Source organism: Lagenorhynchus albirostris, chromosome 8 (assembly GCF_949774975.1).
Source record: "Lagenorhynchus albirostris chromosome 8, mLagAlb1.1, whole genome shotgun sequence".
Taxonomy (NCBI): domain Eukaryota; kingdom Metazoa; phylum Chordata; class Mammalia; order Artiodactyla; family Delphinidae; genus Lagenorhynchus; species Lagenorhynchus albirostris.
Window position 1 is genome coordinate 43,637,893 of NC_083102.1, and position 17,369 is coordinate 43,655,261.

The 17,369-nt window shown below is 37.7% G+C and overlaps 1 protein-coding gene across 7 annotated transcripts in view; it reads right to left on the reverse strand.

Moving 5' to 3' along the window:
* Positions 1-17,369, reverse strand: part of BBS9 (Bardet-Biedl syndrome 9) — a 446,338-nt gene that overhangs the window by 411,239 nt on the left and 17,730 nt on the right. For all 7 annotated transcript variants that reach the window (XM_060156865.1, XM_060156866.1, XM_060156864.1 and 4 more), the window contains one exon: positions 12,063-12,176. In XM_060156865.1, the coding sequence (XP_060012848.1) occupies positions 12,063-12,176 (114 nt within the window). The remainder of the gene's footprint in view (positions 1-12,062; positions 12,177-17,369) is intronic.

Here is a 17,369-nt window from a genome sequence, read left to right on the forward strand (position 1 = left end):
GATTTTATAAATGAATACCATATATGAGAGAAAAACCAGCACAGGATGAGAATCAATACTATCATCCTCCTGATCTTCTGACTTTTCACTGTGGATCCATAAAGGATCTTAAAAACAAATGAGGGACGTTCTCCAATATTATAAAACACCTATATTTTAATGCTTAAGCAAGGAATGGGAGCAAGCACAGCATAGGGATTCTTCCACAACATTATTTTCCAACATTTCAACCGTATCTATTAGAAAATAGAGGCCGTATGGTTCACTAGTGAGACAAGGGTTATCCAAACATTATTTTCTGATTCCCTATAAGGAAAATAGCATTAATCTTTTATTAGCACTAACATCCCTACACAGAAAAGCAAGGCTGTGTTCTGACTGTTCATTCACCCCACTTGAGCATATCAGCTCACTCTCTGGATGGCAATCAAAGAATCCAGACGGCTTTGAGAAGTACAGCCTCTCAGCAACCACATGTGGCCACTAATACATTTCCTTGGCAGACAAGAAAAAGGCTCCAGTTCAGACAATTAGAAGTTATTTGAAGGCTGAGGATCTGATTATCTAGGGTTGCCTCAAGATGAGGCAAAGGTGACTTACTTATTCTTCAATTCACTATTTTCTTTGGCGGGCTTTTTATTCCCAAGAATTCATGAATTTTTATTTATGTGACAATATAATCCCATACAAGCTTATAGAAGTCATTTTATGATTTAAAAAATATTCCACCATGCTCATATATATTATTGGTAAAATCTGTTCGCCTCCTTTACTGACAATTATATTCCCAAACATACTGAACCTTTTATATATAGTATTTTCTTTCCACCTCAGTCACAAACGTGGGACTACTGTGGTGTCAGACTTTTATAATCTATACCATGCCCATATTATGTCTACACTCTGACATTAACCTTTCCTTGATAAAGATTCTATTTTTTGAAGTTCCATTTGACTGAAAAAATCAAAGTAAAATAAAAGAACTGAAAGAATTAAAGGAAAATGAGCTTTCACAAGGCACAAAAAGAAGAGAGATAAAAAGGTTAAAGAGAAGAAATGTCTTTTATACTAAATATTAAAGAATTTAAATAATTTTTGAAAAATAAAAACTTTTTGATTTGTGAACATTATCACAAACACTCAAATAATTTTGAATATCACATTTTATGCTGAAAAACATATTAATAACAAAAGGATCAATAATGTACAGAAACACAACCCCAAGTAGATGAAAAAACTGATTATTTCTATTGGTAAGTTTATCTTGTATAAGTGCTGCCTCACTGGCATATTGAGAAATAATTTGAGCAAAGGTGAATCCAGGAAGCCCAAGTAATCACTTCCACTTTTACCACTATGGTGGTTAACAGTAACTACAATGACCCATGCACTGTAGTAGGTGTTCAACACATGCTTGTTAAAGAAGAAAACAAAACTCAGAAGTTGGCTAGAATGAGGGCACCGGGCTAACATTTTTTTCTGAAAAATAACCTTGAAAACCTGATGTGTATGATGTCGGCCCTGCTCAGTTACATGGGTATTTTGGTTCATTCACTCAGCAAATACTTAGTTAGCCCACTAAGTGCCGAGGACTGTGCAAGACATTATAGACACACGATGGTGAACAAAAAATATGGTCTCTGCCCTCATTAAGCTTACAGAAAAGCCTCCTTCTCCTGCCTCTCTCACGGTTCACATAAATCCTTTCTCTAACTAGGAAGGCAATTAAATAAGAGGTAATGTATTAAAAATAACATAGGCTTTAGAATCTGAGAAATGGAAGAGTTCCTGCCATATCAATAAACAAAGGATGTCACAGTCATCAGCAATTGCAGCCCTCCAATGTGAGCCAGTGAGCCCTGAGGAAACTCAGGAAGGAAAGAATACCTGCCGTCTAGCAGCCATCAGACTGCAGCCACTCCCTACGGTGAGCCCTGGCGAAACCCAGGATGTAAAAATACAGGATACTGGCCCCAGACAGCTGAGGTGCATATCAAAGGAATGATTTCAGTGAGTCCAGACTCTTGCATCTTCCCATACACAGAAAAGCGTTAGATTCCTTAACTTGGGATATCTGGTTTTCTTTAATTAACAATGATCTTTTGATGTTCCCAACTACTTGCCCTTTGTTTCAAAATGTCCGTATAACCTGGCTCCCCCCATTGCCTCCTCGGAGCAGTTTTCTCAGGGTTACTTGAGATGTTGTCTGCCAGGCCTGAAGTCCTTAAAACTCCCACCAAATAAAACATAACTCTCAACTGTTAGATTGTGAATAATTTTTTAAGTCCACAAATCAGATAGCTCTGGATTCAAGGCCTCCCTCTGTCCAGGTATGATTTGCAGCAAGACACTTATGGTCTGTGAGCTTCTGTTTCCCAATCTGGGAAATGGTAATTAAGTCACCTATCTTACAGGGTTAAATGCAATAGCACAACATAGAGAAGATAATAAATATTAGCTCTCTCCATATAGTCTTCTCTATAAATAAATATAAAAATGCCTGTTGGAAAATCAAACTACAGAAGACAGAAACATCAAAACTCTGCAAAGGAGAAATCTTTCTAAGCTTAGAACAAATAGAATAAATTCAACAGGAAAGGAACGATTTGACCACATTAAAACACACACACACACAATTTAAAAGCCAAGAACCCACAGTTTAAAAGCCAAGAACAATCTGGCAAAAAGACGTTCACACCAAGTACAAAGAAATTAATCTGTACTAAATAAATAGCTCAAATAATAGAAATAAAATAGAAGATCATCTATCCAGGAGTCTACCAGAATCATCCAAACAACTGAACTGTTGAATCCAGAAGAATTTTTATAATAAACATCCGTTTATCAAATCTGGCAGTCCAGGGACTACTTTCAAAAAACCCTTTCAAAAATGTAACATTGTGGACTAAACAAACAAATAAATAATTAAATTATATAAAGAATAGTAAACATACACCAGCAGCAGTGGAACAAAAGAAGGAACACAACTTCATGCCACAACCTTTGAAAAATGGTGACAATCAAGAAACGTAGATGTTTCCAAGAATCTTCAGGGCTAGACTTAGTGCATTTTTTGAAGGTGCTAAATCCAAACTCCACATAAGGAGGGGGGTGGTGAGGTTATGAATAAACGAAATTCTGAAACCTTACTAAAACTCCCAAATTTAGGGAAAGACAGATCCAGAAGGGATATAGACAGCCTGGAGAAATGGAAATGCCCAGAATAACAAAACCTCTACCTTTACCACATTCCCTTTCTATCAGATAAGAAAAACAAATTTTACCATGTTGGTGTTTTTCTGCCAAAAGAAAAACAACAGTAAAGGCCACAGACTGTAAGAATAGCAGCCACACTAAATATCTCCAACAATGATGATGAGGATGGGGAGGGCAAGATGGGCTAGAGAAGCCTCACACATACCCGCTAGGGGCCAGAAGGAGAGGACGGGGGTGGGAGGAGGAGCGGGCGTGGGGGAGGAAGTCAGCACAGAGAAAATCCAAAGCCCGAGAATACCCCCCCACCTTCCAAGATAACAAATTAGAGACCATCCAGGTGGAGTAAACAGTGATCCAAGACGAACAAAACCACAAAAGACAGGGCTGAGGCCGATGGTCCAGTATGGCTGCCACAGCCCCAGAGACTCCCTGAGCAACATCTAGCCCTCAAAACAGTGTGTCAGAAAGGAAAACAGGGCTTCCCTGGTGGCGCAGTGGTTGAGAGTCCGCCTGCCAATGCAGGGGACACGGGTTTGTGCCCCGGTCCAGGAAGATCCCACATGCCGCGGAGCGGCTGGGCCCGTGAGCCATGGCCGCTGAGCCTGCGCGTCCGGAGCCTGTGCTCTGCAGCGGGAGAGGCCACAGCAGTGAGAGGCCCGCGTACTGCCAAAAAAAAAAAAAAAGAAAGAAAGAAAGGAAAACAAACTCATCTCTGGTTGGGTAGGAGTAAAGGCAAGTAAAATTCACCAGCACTGTAAAAAAGCAAACTGACCCAGAAAGAGTTGACCTGGCTACACTTCAGCAAGATAGAGAGATTGCCCTGGCAATTCCACAAACGCACTACAAAAAAAGGCAGGGAGAGAGAGAAAGGGGAAGATAACATATGAAAGACAGATGATGAAAAAACAGAACCGAGAATCAGCAGAAGGCATCGATGACTGTCGGAAGTGCTGTCACACTTGCTCCCCATCAGTCCCAGAGTACTGATACAGGATACTCCCCATCCACCAGCAGACAATGTTACCAAAGATCCTGAGGTGTGATTGGACACACTCTATGTGCACCTCAAGACAGCTTTCCCAGAATATAAAATGTGCATAGGTTTAAAATCAATGTGTGAAACTTTTTGCCATTTTAAAGGAAAGGCATGTTACCCTACATTGTTTACTTCCTCACAGCAGGCTGACAGTGAACTCAAAACCCACAGATAGATACCGAACTCAAATGTCCACACCTCCAACTGCTTTAAATATAGCCCAAATTAGCATATCTTTACCCATTTAGAGTGTACGTTCTTTGCATACCCTGCGAAACTGCACCTAACACCTGCTAGCCACATATAAGACAAATCCTGGGGCTATAAAAGGCTCCAAGTCATGGCTGCCCCTCACAGCTCCCTGACAGAGACTCACAATCCTGCATCTGAGCAACTTCACCTAGGCACAGAAGCCCCACTCGAACTTCCGCCTCCCCTGGGAGTTTCCTTGCCCTCTTCCCCTTCTGGGTGGTTGTCCTGTGTCACTGTCTCTGGAAGATCTCCTGCTGCAAGGGACTTCCCCTCACAAGAAATCCTGTCAAAGCACCACCCAAAAGATGCTCATTGTGTGCTACTGCCATCTCATAGTCTTTCCTTGACCAGCTCTGAAATCCTCAAACTCACCACAGTTAATTATTCACTGATAGTCCCCCGAAGATCCACCCCTCCCCACTCTCAATCTTATTTGTAAAAGGAGAATTCACTATACCTTCAGCAAAAGTAACTCTAGCCCAAGTGTAATCACATTACTTTGGTGAGATTAACAGTTCAGGGATGCCCAACCAGAGCCACTGACTTGGAAAGAGAGCTTTGCTGAGCCTTCTGGGAAGAAAGCAGGCACTTTTTCACATGGACTAGAATCTGAGAAGTAAAATTTAGAGCTGCTATAGCCATCTTGTAACCAGGGGGAAATAGCCTGTCCAAGGAAATGGAAGCAAGAGATGAAAAGAGAGAAACCAGATCTGATCACGTTGAAGGCCCAGATGATGAGAGCCAGTAAATTTCATACTCTTGCTTGAGCCAACTGTCAACTGCAATCAAAAGAATTCTCAATTGTACCAAATGCAAGATTCGAAAGAGAAAAGAATCACATCCAGTGGAAAAGCACAATTGTGACCTATACAGAAATTGGGAAGTTTTCGGGGTTTTTTTTGTTTTGTTTTGTTTTTTGCGGTTTGCGGGCCTCTCACTGTTGTGGCCTCTCCCATTGTGGAGCACAGGCTCCGGACGCGCAGGCTCAGCGGCCATGGCTCATGGGTCCAGCCGCTCCGCGGCACGTGGGATCTTCCCGGACCGGGGCACGAACCTGTGTCCCCTGCATCGGCAGGCGGACTCTCAACCACTGCGCCACCAGGGAAGCCCAAGTTTTGGGTTTTGATGGCAACATTTTTTTAAGTCTTGAGTTGTCTATTACCAGGTAAGCTCAAAATGTACTCTAATGAAAAACAAAAATTTATGATCAAGAAAATTAATTTTAAAAATTAGAGCAGATTATACATAACAATACTGTGTTATATGATTTTAAATCTGTTAAGAGATACAAATATCAGATCATTCTATTGTACACGTGAAGCTAATATACTGTATGTCAATTATACCTCAATTTTTAAAAATCTATTTAAAAAGTAGATTTCATGTTAATTTTTCTTACCACAATAAAATTATAGATAGATAGCTAGATAGATAGAATGAATAAATAAATGGAAGATAAATATAAAAAATAAGAGCAAAGAAGCAAAATGTTGGACAAGGTTAAAAATTGAATAAAGAACCAGATGGTGGTCATAATCACTATTGAAGTATTATAAAGCCTTTTTTTTAATAAACCACAATTCATTATGAAGAGATGGCAATAATTCAGCATGGACTAAAAAGCACAAATTATGTAATGGGAAAAAGTTTTAAGGAACAAAACTGGCCCATCATAATCCAGTGTAATTTTTCAAATAAAAATGTGTTCAAGTTAAATTTTTCAACAAAATATCATGGTAGGCATTTTGTTCATCAGATCAAGATTTCATCTTGTGTCCTCGAAGACTCCTCAAAGACTTTATAATCTTTCTACTCTGAGAAACTAGTACAGTGCCTGGGCATTCAGAAGACTCTCAGTAAATGGGCATTGGATGGATGGATGGATGGATGGATGGATGGATGGATGGAGAGATGAATGGATGGATGGATGGATGGATGAATGAATGGATGGACGGACAAACAGACACAGAGAGAGAGATGATGCAATTACCACACTTGCTCTAGTCCCTGAAAATTCCCATATATCTCCAACAAATCAACTATTCCTTCCCACTGTCATTGTCACACATTTGAAAGACTCCTATACATTATAAGGTTCATCAACCTGTCTCAGCCCTACAGGATAAATTTTGAGTAATTGAGGATGCAACTAACTATAGGGTCTATAAGTCACATTATGAGTAAAGGAAATTCTAGCTCAAATTTATCTTGATAGTAGCAAGATACATTACATAGACTACATAAAGTATCATATTTTACCAAACTAGGTATACACAGTTGTTGACCTTAAAACAATAATGTTCCTTCTTCATTCCACCACTGGGTTTTTATCAGTAAACATTAATGATGTCCTTTTCCAAATACTATTCTGAAATGGCAAGCTTATCTTAATTAGGTAAAGTATCATGTCAAAAACCATTGGAAGTTGTAGTGACACAATGAAACAAAAGCAGAGGAAAATCTGGCAGACATATCACTTGTTCTTTTTTTCAAAAACAAGTAGAATTCAAATTACCAAACAAAATAAATAACACCAAATTTAGTAACATATTTTTAAATCAATTCAAATCCACCTTTTCAAAATTGATTTCATATATTTCCAAACTATAATTTGATTGTCCATACTTATGTCACTCACTAAATTTTGTAAGCATTAATTTGTCAATAGTATAAAAACCATAGATAAACTACCATATTTACAAAAACCCAGAGTCACATGTTCCTTCAAAAAAGCGGCTTAGAATAAAATCAAAGAAACTATAAACATTTTAAACTTCAAACACATCTTCCACTCCCCTCTGTAAAAAAATAAGCCCAATATAGCCACTAATATCACACATTTCAATCATTTCCCTCTAAAAAGTATAATATGGAAAGAATTTTTACTTAAATTCTGGAATGGCAGGTAGTAGTTTGAATAATGGAAGCTACTAGGCAATATTCTTCAAGTAGTTCATAAAACTAGATTTCCTATTTCTTTAGCACTTCTTTCTCATTAATAGACATTGCAACATAGCTTGAGGTAAAACCAAAACTTATGGCATCAAATGAATGCACCTTTGAGTTTTTGCAAATGTATAAAGGGTATTTTTGAAAGGTTTTCTTAACAAGCAAGCAAACAAAAAATGGTTAGAAAAAAACAGTAATTACTCTTTTGCTAATTTCAAATAATATATTACCTCCACACACATATAAACTCTCTGATTATTTTAGGGGGTACTTTTCTTATCAACCAAAGTACCAACCAAAGAAATGAAATTGAGAAAGCAAATATCTGACCCAGAAATTACCCAACATGTTTTCCATAATCTGTGCAGAACCAAAGTTATGCACCATCTTTAGCCAAACCAAGTACACATCTTTCTGATTGGAAAGTTTTTTTCCTGAATCAGGGAGAAAGCAAATTTACTCATAGCCTAGATAGCCCAGTATAGTATGGTTAACGCCATAAGATTCTAGAAGCAGAGAGCCTGGGTTGGAATCCCTCCTCTACCATTTACTAAGTATATCTTAAGTTACTCAACCTATAAAGCCCTTAGGACAGTGCCTGGTACAGAACAAGCACTCAGTAGATGCAGGGTGGCAGCAAAGCTCTAGATCTCTGCAACTTGGCATCGGTTGGGAGACTGTCAGAAATTCAAACTCTCAGGTCCAATTCCAGACTTACAGAGCCAGAACCTACAATTTTATCATGATCCCTTTACGATTTGGATGCAAATTAAAATTTGAAAAGAACAGCTAGAAAGCATTTTTACATTATATTCTGAGATATTACCTATAATAATTAATTTTTTAAGAACCACTCCATTGCTCTTCTGAAGTTACATTTATTTTTAGTAAAAGGCAAAGTATTATTTGGGATAAAAATTCCTCCGTTAGTGATTTTTTACCATACCTCTGTATTCAAAGGGAGACCCAACTAAAGCCCAAAGTTGTAGAGGACTGCCATCTAGTGGTAGTTCATTCTGATACACATACCAAATAAACTCCCTCTGCCTATCAGTACTTTAAACACATTTGTTTAAAATGCTGCTAGGTTTTCTTTTTGCTTAATTCCTTTCTTGAGGACTACTGACGATTACCCAACTTAATAATTCCACAAGAAGACATCTTAAATACAGAGGAAGGTAGAAGACAAAAATTTTTCAATTTCCTTTTTTAAACTCAGATTAAAAAAAAAAAAACTCAGATCAAGTGATCAAGCCTAGGGAAGTTTTCAGATTAAAAGACTGACCCGCTCTCTCTCCTGCAAAGGTGCACATCAGACACACAGTAGCAGCATCAGGTTTAGAAAATAGGCTTTCTTTTGAAATGTGCATTTCTTGGGGTAGCTTCTACTTTCTTTTTCCTAAGTTCTGTACTTTTTACAATATATTTATATAGTTTGCAGGAGTGCTTTTTTGAGAAAAAAGTATTTTGTACCCTTCTGACTCAATAACTCCACTTCTACATTCTATCCTAGGAAAATAATAAGAAACATGGGCAAAGATTTATATTCAAAGACGTTCATTTCAGTAAACCAAACAATCTCAACAGCTTCATAATAACCCACTGAATCTATTCATCAAAACTTACTTAATCATTCTCCTCTGTTACTCATTTAGATCACTTCTAATTTTTCTATATTGCAAATAAATATATGTATATACAAAAGGAAGGAAGGGAGGACAAAGAGAAAGGAAATAATTAAATATATGGCAATTTGATATGACTTTTTCACATTTTGGATCACTTCCTAATATACATTCCCGTAAACCACATATCAGCATTCAGGAACATTTTCACAGTTCTTAACAGCCAACCTGCTTTATAAGAGTACTGTAAAATTTTACATGGCCACAAGCCATCTAGGATGTACAGACTGCACTATCACCTCTCTAGCAGCAAGTTTTATCCCATGGATAATTTTTAACAGTATTACAATTAAGATATAATTTACTTACCACCCCTTAAAAGTATACAACTCAGTAGTTTTCAGTGTATTTATAGAGCTGTGCAACTATCACCATAATCTAATTTGAGTTCATTTTCATCATCCCAAAAAGAAACCTTGTAACCATTAGCAGTAACTCCCCATTCCCCGTGCCAATCCCCCAAAAAGGCTAATTTTTACTACCTTACCACCCCATTACTTTTTCATGTTTCCTTTTAGATACCTCAGTGATATTATGCAAGTGTCTCAAACCCATGAAACAGAATAATTGCTTCTGCTACTCGTATATCTCTCTGTTTCAAATTGGGAAATATCGGGGGACCTCCCTGGCAGTCCAGTGGTTAAGACTCTGCGCTTCCAATGCAGGGGGTGTGGGTTCGACCCCTGGTCAGGGAACTAAGATCCCACATGCTGCATGGCGTGGCCAAATTGGGAAATATCGTGCTTAACCATAGGAAAGTAAGATACGTTATAATAGCCTCTTGCTTTTTCAAAAGGTACTTTTTAAATGTAAGGCATAATGTAGGAACTAAGAGAAGATATACAAGTACAAAGTTACCTATTCTTTTCAAAACTAGTAGCAACTCTAATTACTTTGAAAGTCCATTACTGAATATAGCAAAAATATCACACAAAAGCAAGGAATTTCTTTTTTATTTAATTTATTTAAAACTTTATTTTAATTGGGTTAACTTGATCTGGTAATAAAACTAAAAGTACAGTGCAATCAATGTAAGATAACATTTGACATGTGATCTAACGAATTGTCTTGTTAAAAATAGGGCTTCCCTGGTGGCACAGTGGTTGGGAATCTGCCTGCTAATGCAGGGGACAGAGGATCGAGCCCTGGTCCAGGAAGATCCCACATGCCTCGGAGCAACAAAGCCCGTGCGCCACAGCTACTGAGCCCGCGAGCCACAACTGCTGAAGCCCGCATGCCTAGAGCCCGTGCTCCACAGCAGGAGAGGCCACTGCAATGAAAAGCCTGCATACCGCCGCAAAGAGTGGCCCCCGCTCGCCGCAACAAGAGAAAGCCTGCGCACAGCAACAAAGACCCAACACAGCCAAAAATAAATAAAATAAAAAATAAATAAATTTTAAAATAAATAAATGTCTTGATGGTACCAAAAAATAAAAACTTACTTTCATTTAGCCAAAGCACTTTTTCCTCATATAATAACTTTTTTTACTCCAGATGTATAGAATTTAGCCATTTTTCTTTTGGGGATTTAGTACGGGAAAGAACATTGAAAACAGTTAATTAAACAGGGGAAACCTAGGTCCCCCGATCATATCAGACATTTTTTTAAAGAACAGTGGAAATCAGTTCTAACAGCTGAAGTTGGGAGGGGACACCTCACAGAAGTTAGCCTCTCATCAAATTTTAGCTTTTTCTCTCCTCTCTTCATCTAACTCTAGACATCTCCCATATTCTTCAAATAATCCAAACATTCCTGTTACTCAAGGTAAGCAATACTGCAATCCAGCCAAGTGTTTTGTCTCATATCACTTTAATTACACAAAACATTTATTTGTACATTACCACCCAAAATATTCTTGCCTTTACCTCTATATACGAAAAGAGTGAGTTCACATGAATGAAGGATGCTTCCAAAATACATTTTTTGTGTCACTAAAGCAAAATCTAACATAGGTAGCCTACTTTTTATTAACACAACAGTTAAACAATAAACTCATAAAAACTTGAGCCCAAAGAGAGCTATATTATAAAATCCCTAGTTACTTGTTCATCAGGTGCCACACACACACACACACAATCACACAGGTGTCGACACCTGGCTTCCTATCCTCATTTCAACACCAGCAGCTCCTCTATCGTCCTGTCACAGTGAAGCGAGAGGAGTTGGATTGTAAATTATTCTCTCACACCACAAGCAACAGTAAACACAAGCAAGCACCAAGCCCTGGTAACTCAGAAGCTCTGGAACTAGGGTGGTAGACCTTGTGCTAATTAGAAAGAGATACCACCAGGGTGGGAGAAACCCAGCCTTACCGGGCCAGTACTTCGTAAAGGTAATGCCTTTGTGAAATTTAGGAGAGGCACCCTTCCTCTGGGGATGTTTATTCCAGGCCAGAGCACATGGCTTGATGAGCAGGATCAGGTCTGCACTTCAGTCTCCACATGCCCCTGGTCCAGGTGCCCTGGTTTAGAAACAATCCGCACAACCCTGTACAGTGGCCCTGGAGGTGGATTAGGTGGAGACGGGTCTACAGCTTCATCCTGCCTATACCTTGCCTAAGCAGAGCCAGGACCCCCATCAATGAAGAGATCAACCCCTTCTTCCACTGAGAGAGGCAGGCACACAGTTCCACCACAGAAAAGCTCAATTTCAGCCAGCTCATGTATAAAAGACAAAATGGAAAGAAAAAACAGTTTTAGAAATGTCTCTGTAGACCACATGAAAGTGCTGGTTATATGAAAATCAAACTCATTCAATGTTTAAAGTTTTCTTTTTTTATTACTTTGCCCAAGTATTTGAATATAAAGGTTTCAATAAAATATGTTTAACTCTCTCTAAGATTCATACCATATAATTCTCCATTTTTATATGGCCAAATATTCTGGTCCTTACAATAGCACACTCATGATTAAATGCAAATTACCTTTTACACCACCAAATGATCCATAAGTCATATTGCAGGCTGTTCTCTGAAGATTATGTTCATACATCAATTTGATCTGATATTGGGTCCCATGTTCCACATTACCCAAGCTTCCTAAAAAGAAAGAAATAAAAAGACTGCTTTGTATTTGTTTACATTAAAAAATATTAATATCTTCTCATCCTCTTACCAATTCCAAGTAATTCAATTTCAGTGAAATTTAAAATGGCGAAGCACTAAAACATATGTATTATGAACAATTAGCATACTGATGACACAGAATGCCAGCACAGTTAAAACAATTTAAGTCTCAGCTAGATTATACCAATAGATGAAATACTACCCTGGGTGACATTATTATCTATGTCCATTATGTCTAAGTAAAGTGTAATTATTTAAATAACAACAAAATCCTCCAATTTCAGTTCTGAAATAAATGAGGTTAAGTTCCCTGCATTTATAACAATGATAGACCAAAGACATGAATCAAAGTGTCTAAGAAAAAAATTCCCCACACTTTCAAGCAATTCAATTTTCTGTCCCAACTCTCAAAATATTCAAGCCCCTAAAACATTATGTTCTAATTTAATAGAGAGATCTAAAGCTTCTCTCAGCAAGTAAATAGGACAATATGTTTTCTTTGAAGTCTGCCAAGAAGAATCTCCTTCAAAACAAAGAAAAATACTTTCCCTGCATTTAATAGATCATATGTGCTACAATCACTTTGTAGTTCATTCCAAATGAGAAAAGATTCTTTATCTGCATTTTACTCTCTAGTTGTTAGGCTTTCTAGAGTATATACAGTTAGAGCTATATCCTAGTGATCAGGCAAGAACGTTATGATTAAAAGAGGTGTTAGAAAGAAAAATGATTCCAAATGTAACATTTTCCATTAAGAAGCATCTTTGTCATTCATTCAAAAACGCAAAAGTTAAAAGAAAAACTTAAAATATCACAAAGCAAATGAAATAGTCCCAAACTGCATAATATTAGATGATTAAAACAATCTAAATATAGGGGCTTCCCTGGTGGCACAGTGGTTAAGAATCTGCCTGCCAATGCAAGGGACACAGGTTCGAGCCCTGGCCTGGGAAGATCCCACATGCCGTGGAACAACGAAGTCCGTGTGCCACAACTACTGAGCCTGTGCTCTAGAGCCCACAAGCCACAACTACTGAGCCCATGTGCCACAACTACTGAAGAAAGCCTGCACGCAGTAACAAAGTCCCAAAACAGCCAAAAATAAAAATAATAATAATAAATAAATAAATTTATTTTTTAAAAATCTAAATATATGTTTGTATGTATGTATGTATATACATATTTATACATGTGCATTTATTTGTTTGTTTTTTGTCCAGAAGGATTCACCAATGTACACGGAGGTTGTAAGAACAGAAGTATTTCTACTTCCACTTTACAACTGAGGCACCTTAAATTTAAAAAAAATTCAATAAATTTCCCCCAAAATCACATAGCTGATAAAGGACACAGTACTCAAACTAGGTCTTCAGAGCCATCACTATATATACTGGTACTTGGTTGTCCATCATTTAACAACTTTCAGGGAACCTAGTAAGCCAATGACAATTTCCAAAATTAAAAAAAAAAAGCAGCATCAAAAGTGTTATTTCCTGGGGAGGGATGAATTGGGAGTTTGGGATTAACAGATGCAAACTATTATATATAGAATGGATAAACAACAAGGTCCTACTGCATAGCACAGGTAACTATATTCAATATCCTGTGATAAACCATAATGGAAAAGAATATAAAAAAGAATGTGTGTGTATATATATATAAATATGGATAACTGAATCACTTTGCTGTACAGCAGAAATTAACACAACATTGTAAATAAACTATACTTCAGTATAATATATATATGTTATTTTCACCTCCACCTTTCTCTCCCTGGCTTTCTCTTCCTCATTTGGAAGGTGGAGGGTTGAAAGAGAAAAACTAACAGGCAAGGATTTCTTGGAGGACAACCACTTCTACTCCGATCTATGCCCCTGAAAATGCTAACAACCAAAATACTAACATACCAATAGAGTAAAAAAACAAAGAGAAAGACTCAAATTTGCCAGCTAACCCTGATAGGAGATGAAAGCTTTCTGGAACCTAAATGGTAGTAAAATCAGTAAGGTCCAGAGAAACTGGTGGTAATCACAACCATACCAGCCACACAGGCAAAAGCAAAAAACAAAAACTCTAAAAACATAACTCACAGCATTGACCTAAGGACAGTTCTAGTCTCTAAGAAACCAGAAAAAAAAAAGAGATCCAAGAAACTTTTGGTTTGTCCCTACTGAAATTCCAAATTTCATTCTGCACCTAAAACCAGATGGACCCCTCCGAGTAAGGAATGCACTTACGCATGCCTGCTAGCCAAAAGGTCAGTGAACACAAGGGTCAGCAGTCAATATTTAAACACACTTCCATGAAATGACATTAGAATTTATGTCTTGAAAAAGCTGCAAATGCATTGGTAAGTTTTTAAATTTCAGGTGATAGCACTTTAAAATGTAATAGTGCACCTATGGAGAACAAAAGACAATTTATCTTCCTTCAATACTAACTTGGAATAAAGGTAGTACCTGAAAATCTAAAAATTCTGATCACTTGTTTTCTACAGAAGCATTGATGACATAAGATTAAAATTACTTACAAAGGTTTTGTCCTTGAATATACAGACTGAATACAGTAAATATATATCTATAATAATAGTCTATATATAGCTAAAGTTAATATAAAGTTTCATCAATTAGAAAGTAAATGGATATTAGAACATTTATGCTGATGGTCTTATTTAAACAAGATGTAATTTAAACAAAATAATTCTCTGGACAATCAAAGGTCACCTTGAAAACAGGTTTTGGTGTAATTTTACATAACTGCTGAGAAATCTAATGATGTTAAATGAAATAAAAGCCATTACAGAGTAAGTTAAAAGGTTCATTGTATTAAATAACCAAATGAGATTATATAACCCTGTCAAAAGTAAAGAGACATCTTTTTGCCCTCTCACGGCAAATATTAAAATTCTATAAATATGTCAAATGCTTAGTAAGTACAAAATTTTTGGAAAAGAATATTTAAAAGAACATAATCAGTATGGCTTAAGCTCACACATCTGTAACCATTTACTCAGAAACTGAGGCCCATCAGGAAGGAATCTGAGATGCCATGTGATGCTTTTCCTTTACCAGAGTATGATAAGATGGGCTAAGTTCAGGTCAGCAAGACCCTGCTGTTTCTCTATATTAAGCCTGCATTTAATGACATATCACCCCCCCCCAAAATAAAACGTCAGCACACTAGCCTCTGATTATTAAGAGTTGTTGCTATATCCCGGAGGTCTCCTCTAATTTGCCTCAAATATTTTTTAGGAGCACATTAGCGCATAAAAGAAAACAAAAAACATTTGGGGAGGGGGCAGTCAGGGTTAAGGATGTCAAGTTCAGCTAACACTTTTCATCTGCTGACACCAGTGGTTTCACTTAAACTAGAAAGTGTTTATGCTTCCCCTGTTATAGTAAAAGCTAGGTAAAAGTTCAGTCTGGTACCTCAAGAAACATATTCAAGAGAACAAAAACATTAACTTCTCTGCTTCTCAATTTAAGCCAAGCCAGGAAAAATATACAAATTGTCAGGCTACGAATATCATAGGAAGCTGAAGAAATGAGAGACAGAGAAGGAAAACGAGGTGGAGTGTAAGGGAATGTAGTTTGGACAACTCCTCATCCCCAGAGAATACAAAGCTTGTAAATGAATAGAAAGAATAAAAGAGCAATAAATTCGCCATTCCTGTGACAAATAACTTTCATTTTCAACACTAAGTTGAAGGACAATACCGATGTCCCATAAACAAGTTGTGACCAAACATGCCAGTTTCTTTCACTAGCCTTTTTTGATAAACACACATTTCATCCCTAGCCTATGCCCTACACCCCAGTGGAACTCTAGAGACTTCTGGCTTTCTGAGCCATCATTCAATCGGGACCAGGGAAGGCCAAGAGTCTAACCTAATTTCTAGATTTTAGGATGTGTCCCTCTCCTGCCCTCTTAGAGCCCCCATGGAGCCTCTAGAAGGGACCAGTACCCCAAGCAGTATTCAAGAGTTACTGTGGGCAAGTTCTCCTCCTCCATACCTGTTAATAAAATATCACTCGAAGTTAACAGGCTCATGATGGAAAACAGAGGAACAACTAGATGCCTGCAATAAAGTAGCCTATATCATACCTTCTCCATTTACTCTGGAACACTAAATATCTGCCCTACCACTAGGAGGAACAACATCTTTTACCATGAAACCAATAAGAGTATTTAGCAATGACAGTAAGAGGTACTTTACCAGGCCTCTGATATAAATAGAATGGAAATGGAAAAGAAAATGATAGTGGTAACAGAGAAGGAAAAGAAGAAAGAAGAAAATAACATACAGAGAGCAATAAATAGCCACTACCAATTGCCTCAGCATTACCTAGAAATAAGTTCATTCATTCAACAAGTATGCCTACCACACACCATATATCAAGGCTGCCTTCAAAATCTAATAGATCTTTGCCCCAAAAAGAGATGGCCTAAGAATATCCAGCTCTGGAACTTCCCTGGTGGTGCAGTGGTTGGGAATCCGCCTGCCAATGCAGGGGACACGGGTTCGAGCCCTGGTTGGGGAGGATCCCACATGCTGCAGAGCAACTAAGCTCGTGTGCCACAACTACTGAGCCTGCGCGCTAGAGCCTGCGAGCCACAACTACTGAGCCCACGCACCACAACTACTGAAGCCCCTGCATAGAGCCTGTACTCTGCAACAAGAGAAGCCACCACAATGGGAATCCACACACCACAACAAAGAGCAGACCCCACTCACCACAACTAGAGAAAGCCCACACACAGCAACGAATACCCAAAGCAGCCAAAAATAAAATAAATAAATTTATTTTTTAAAAAAATATCCAGCTCAGTGACAGTAAATATGAATCATGACTCAAATTGAAAGCAAAATACAAAGAAAGCCCAAATCAAGAAAATGAGTGTGAGAAATCCAAATCCTAGAAGCTAATATTTACAGCAAATTCCAAGAGTATCTTTTGTATAAGCAATAGGTCCACTGACACTCAGCTTTATTGTATCCGTTAAAAGATTCCCCCATATTGCACGTCATAAAAATAACTGTCAACTTGGACTAAAATTTATCTAATAACTGAAACAAAATTTGTAAGTTACCTTTTCATATTTAATAAGGGCCAAAATGCTGAAACCAAAACGCAATTAACTTTCATACTTGTACCCACAGTACCA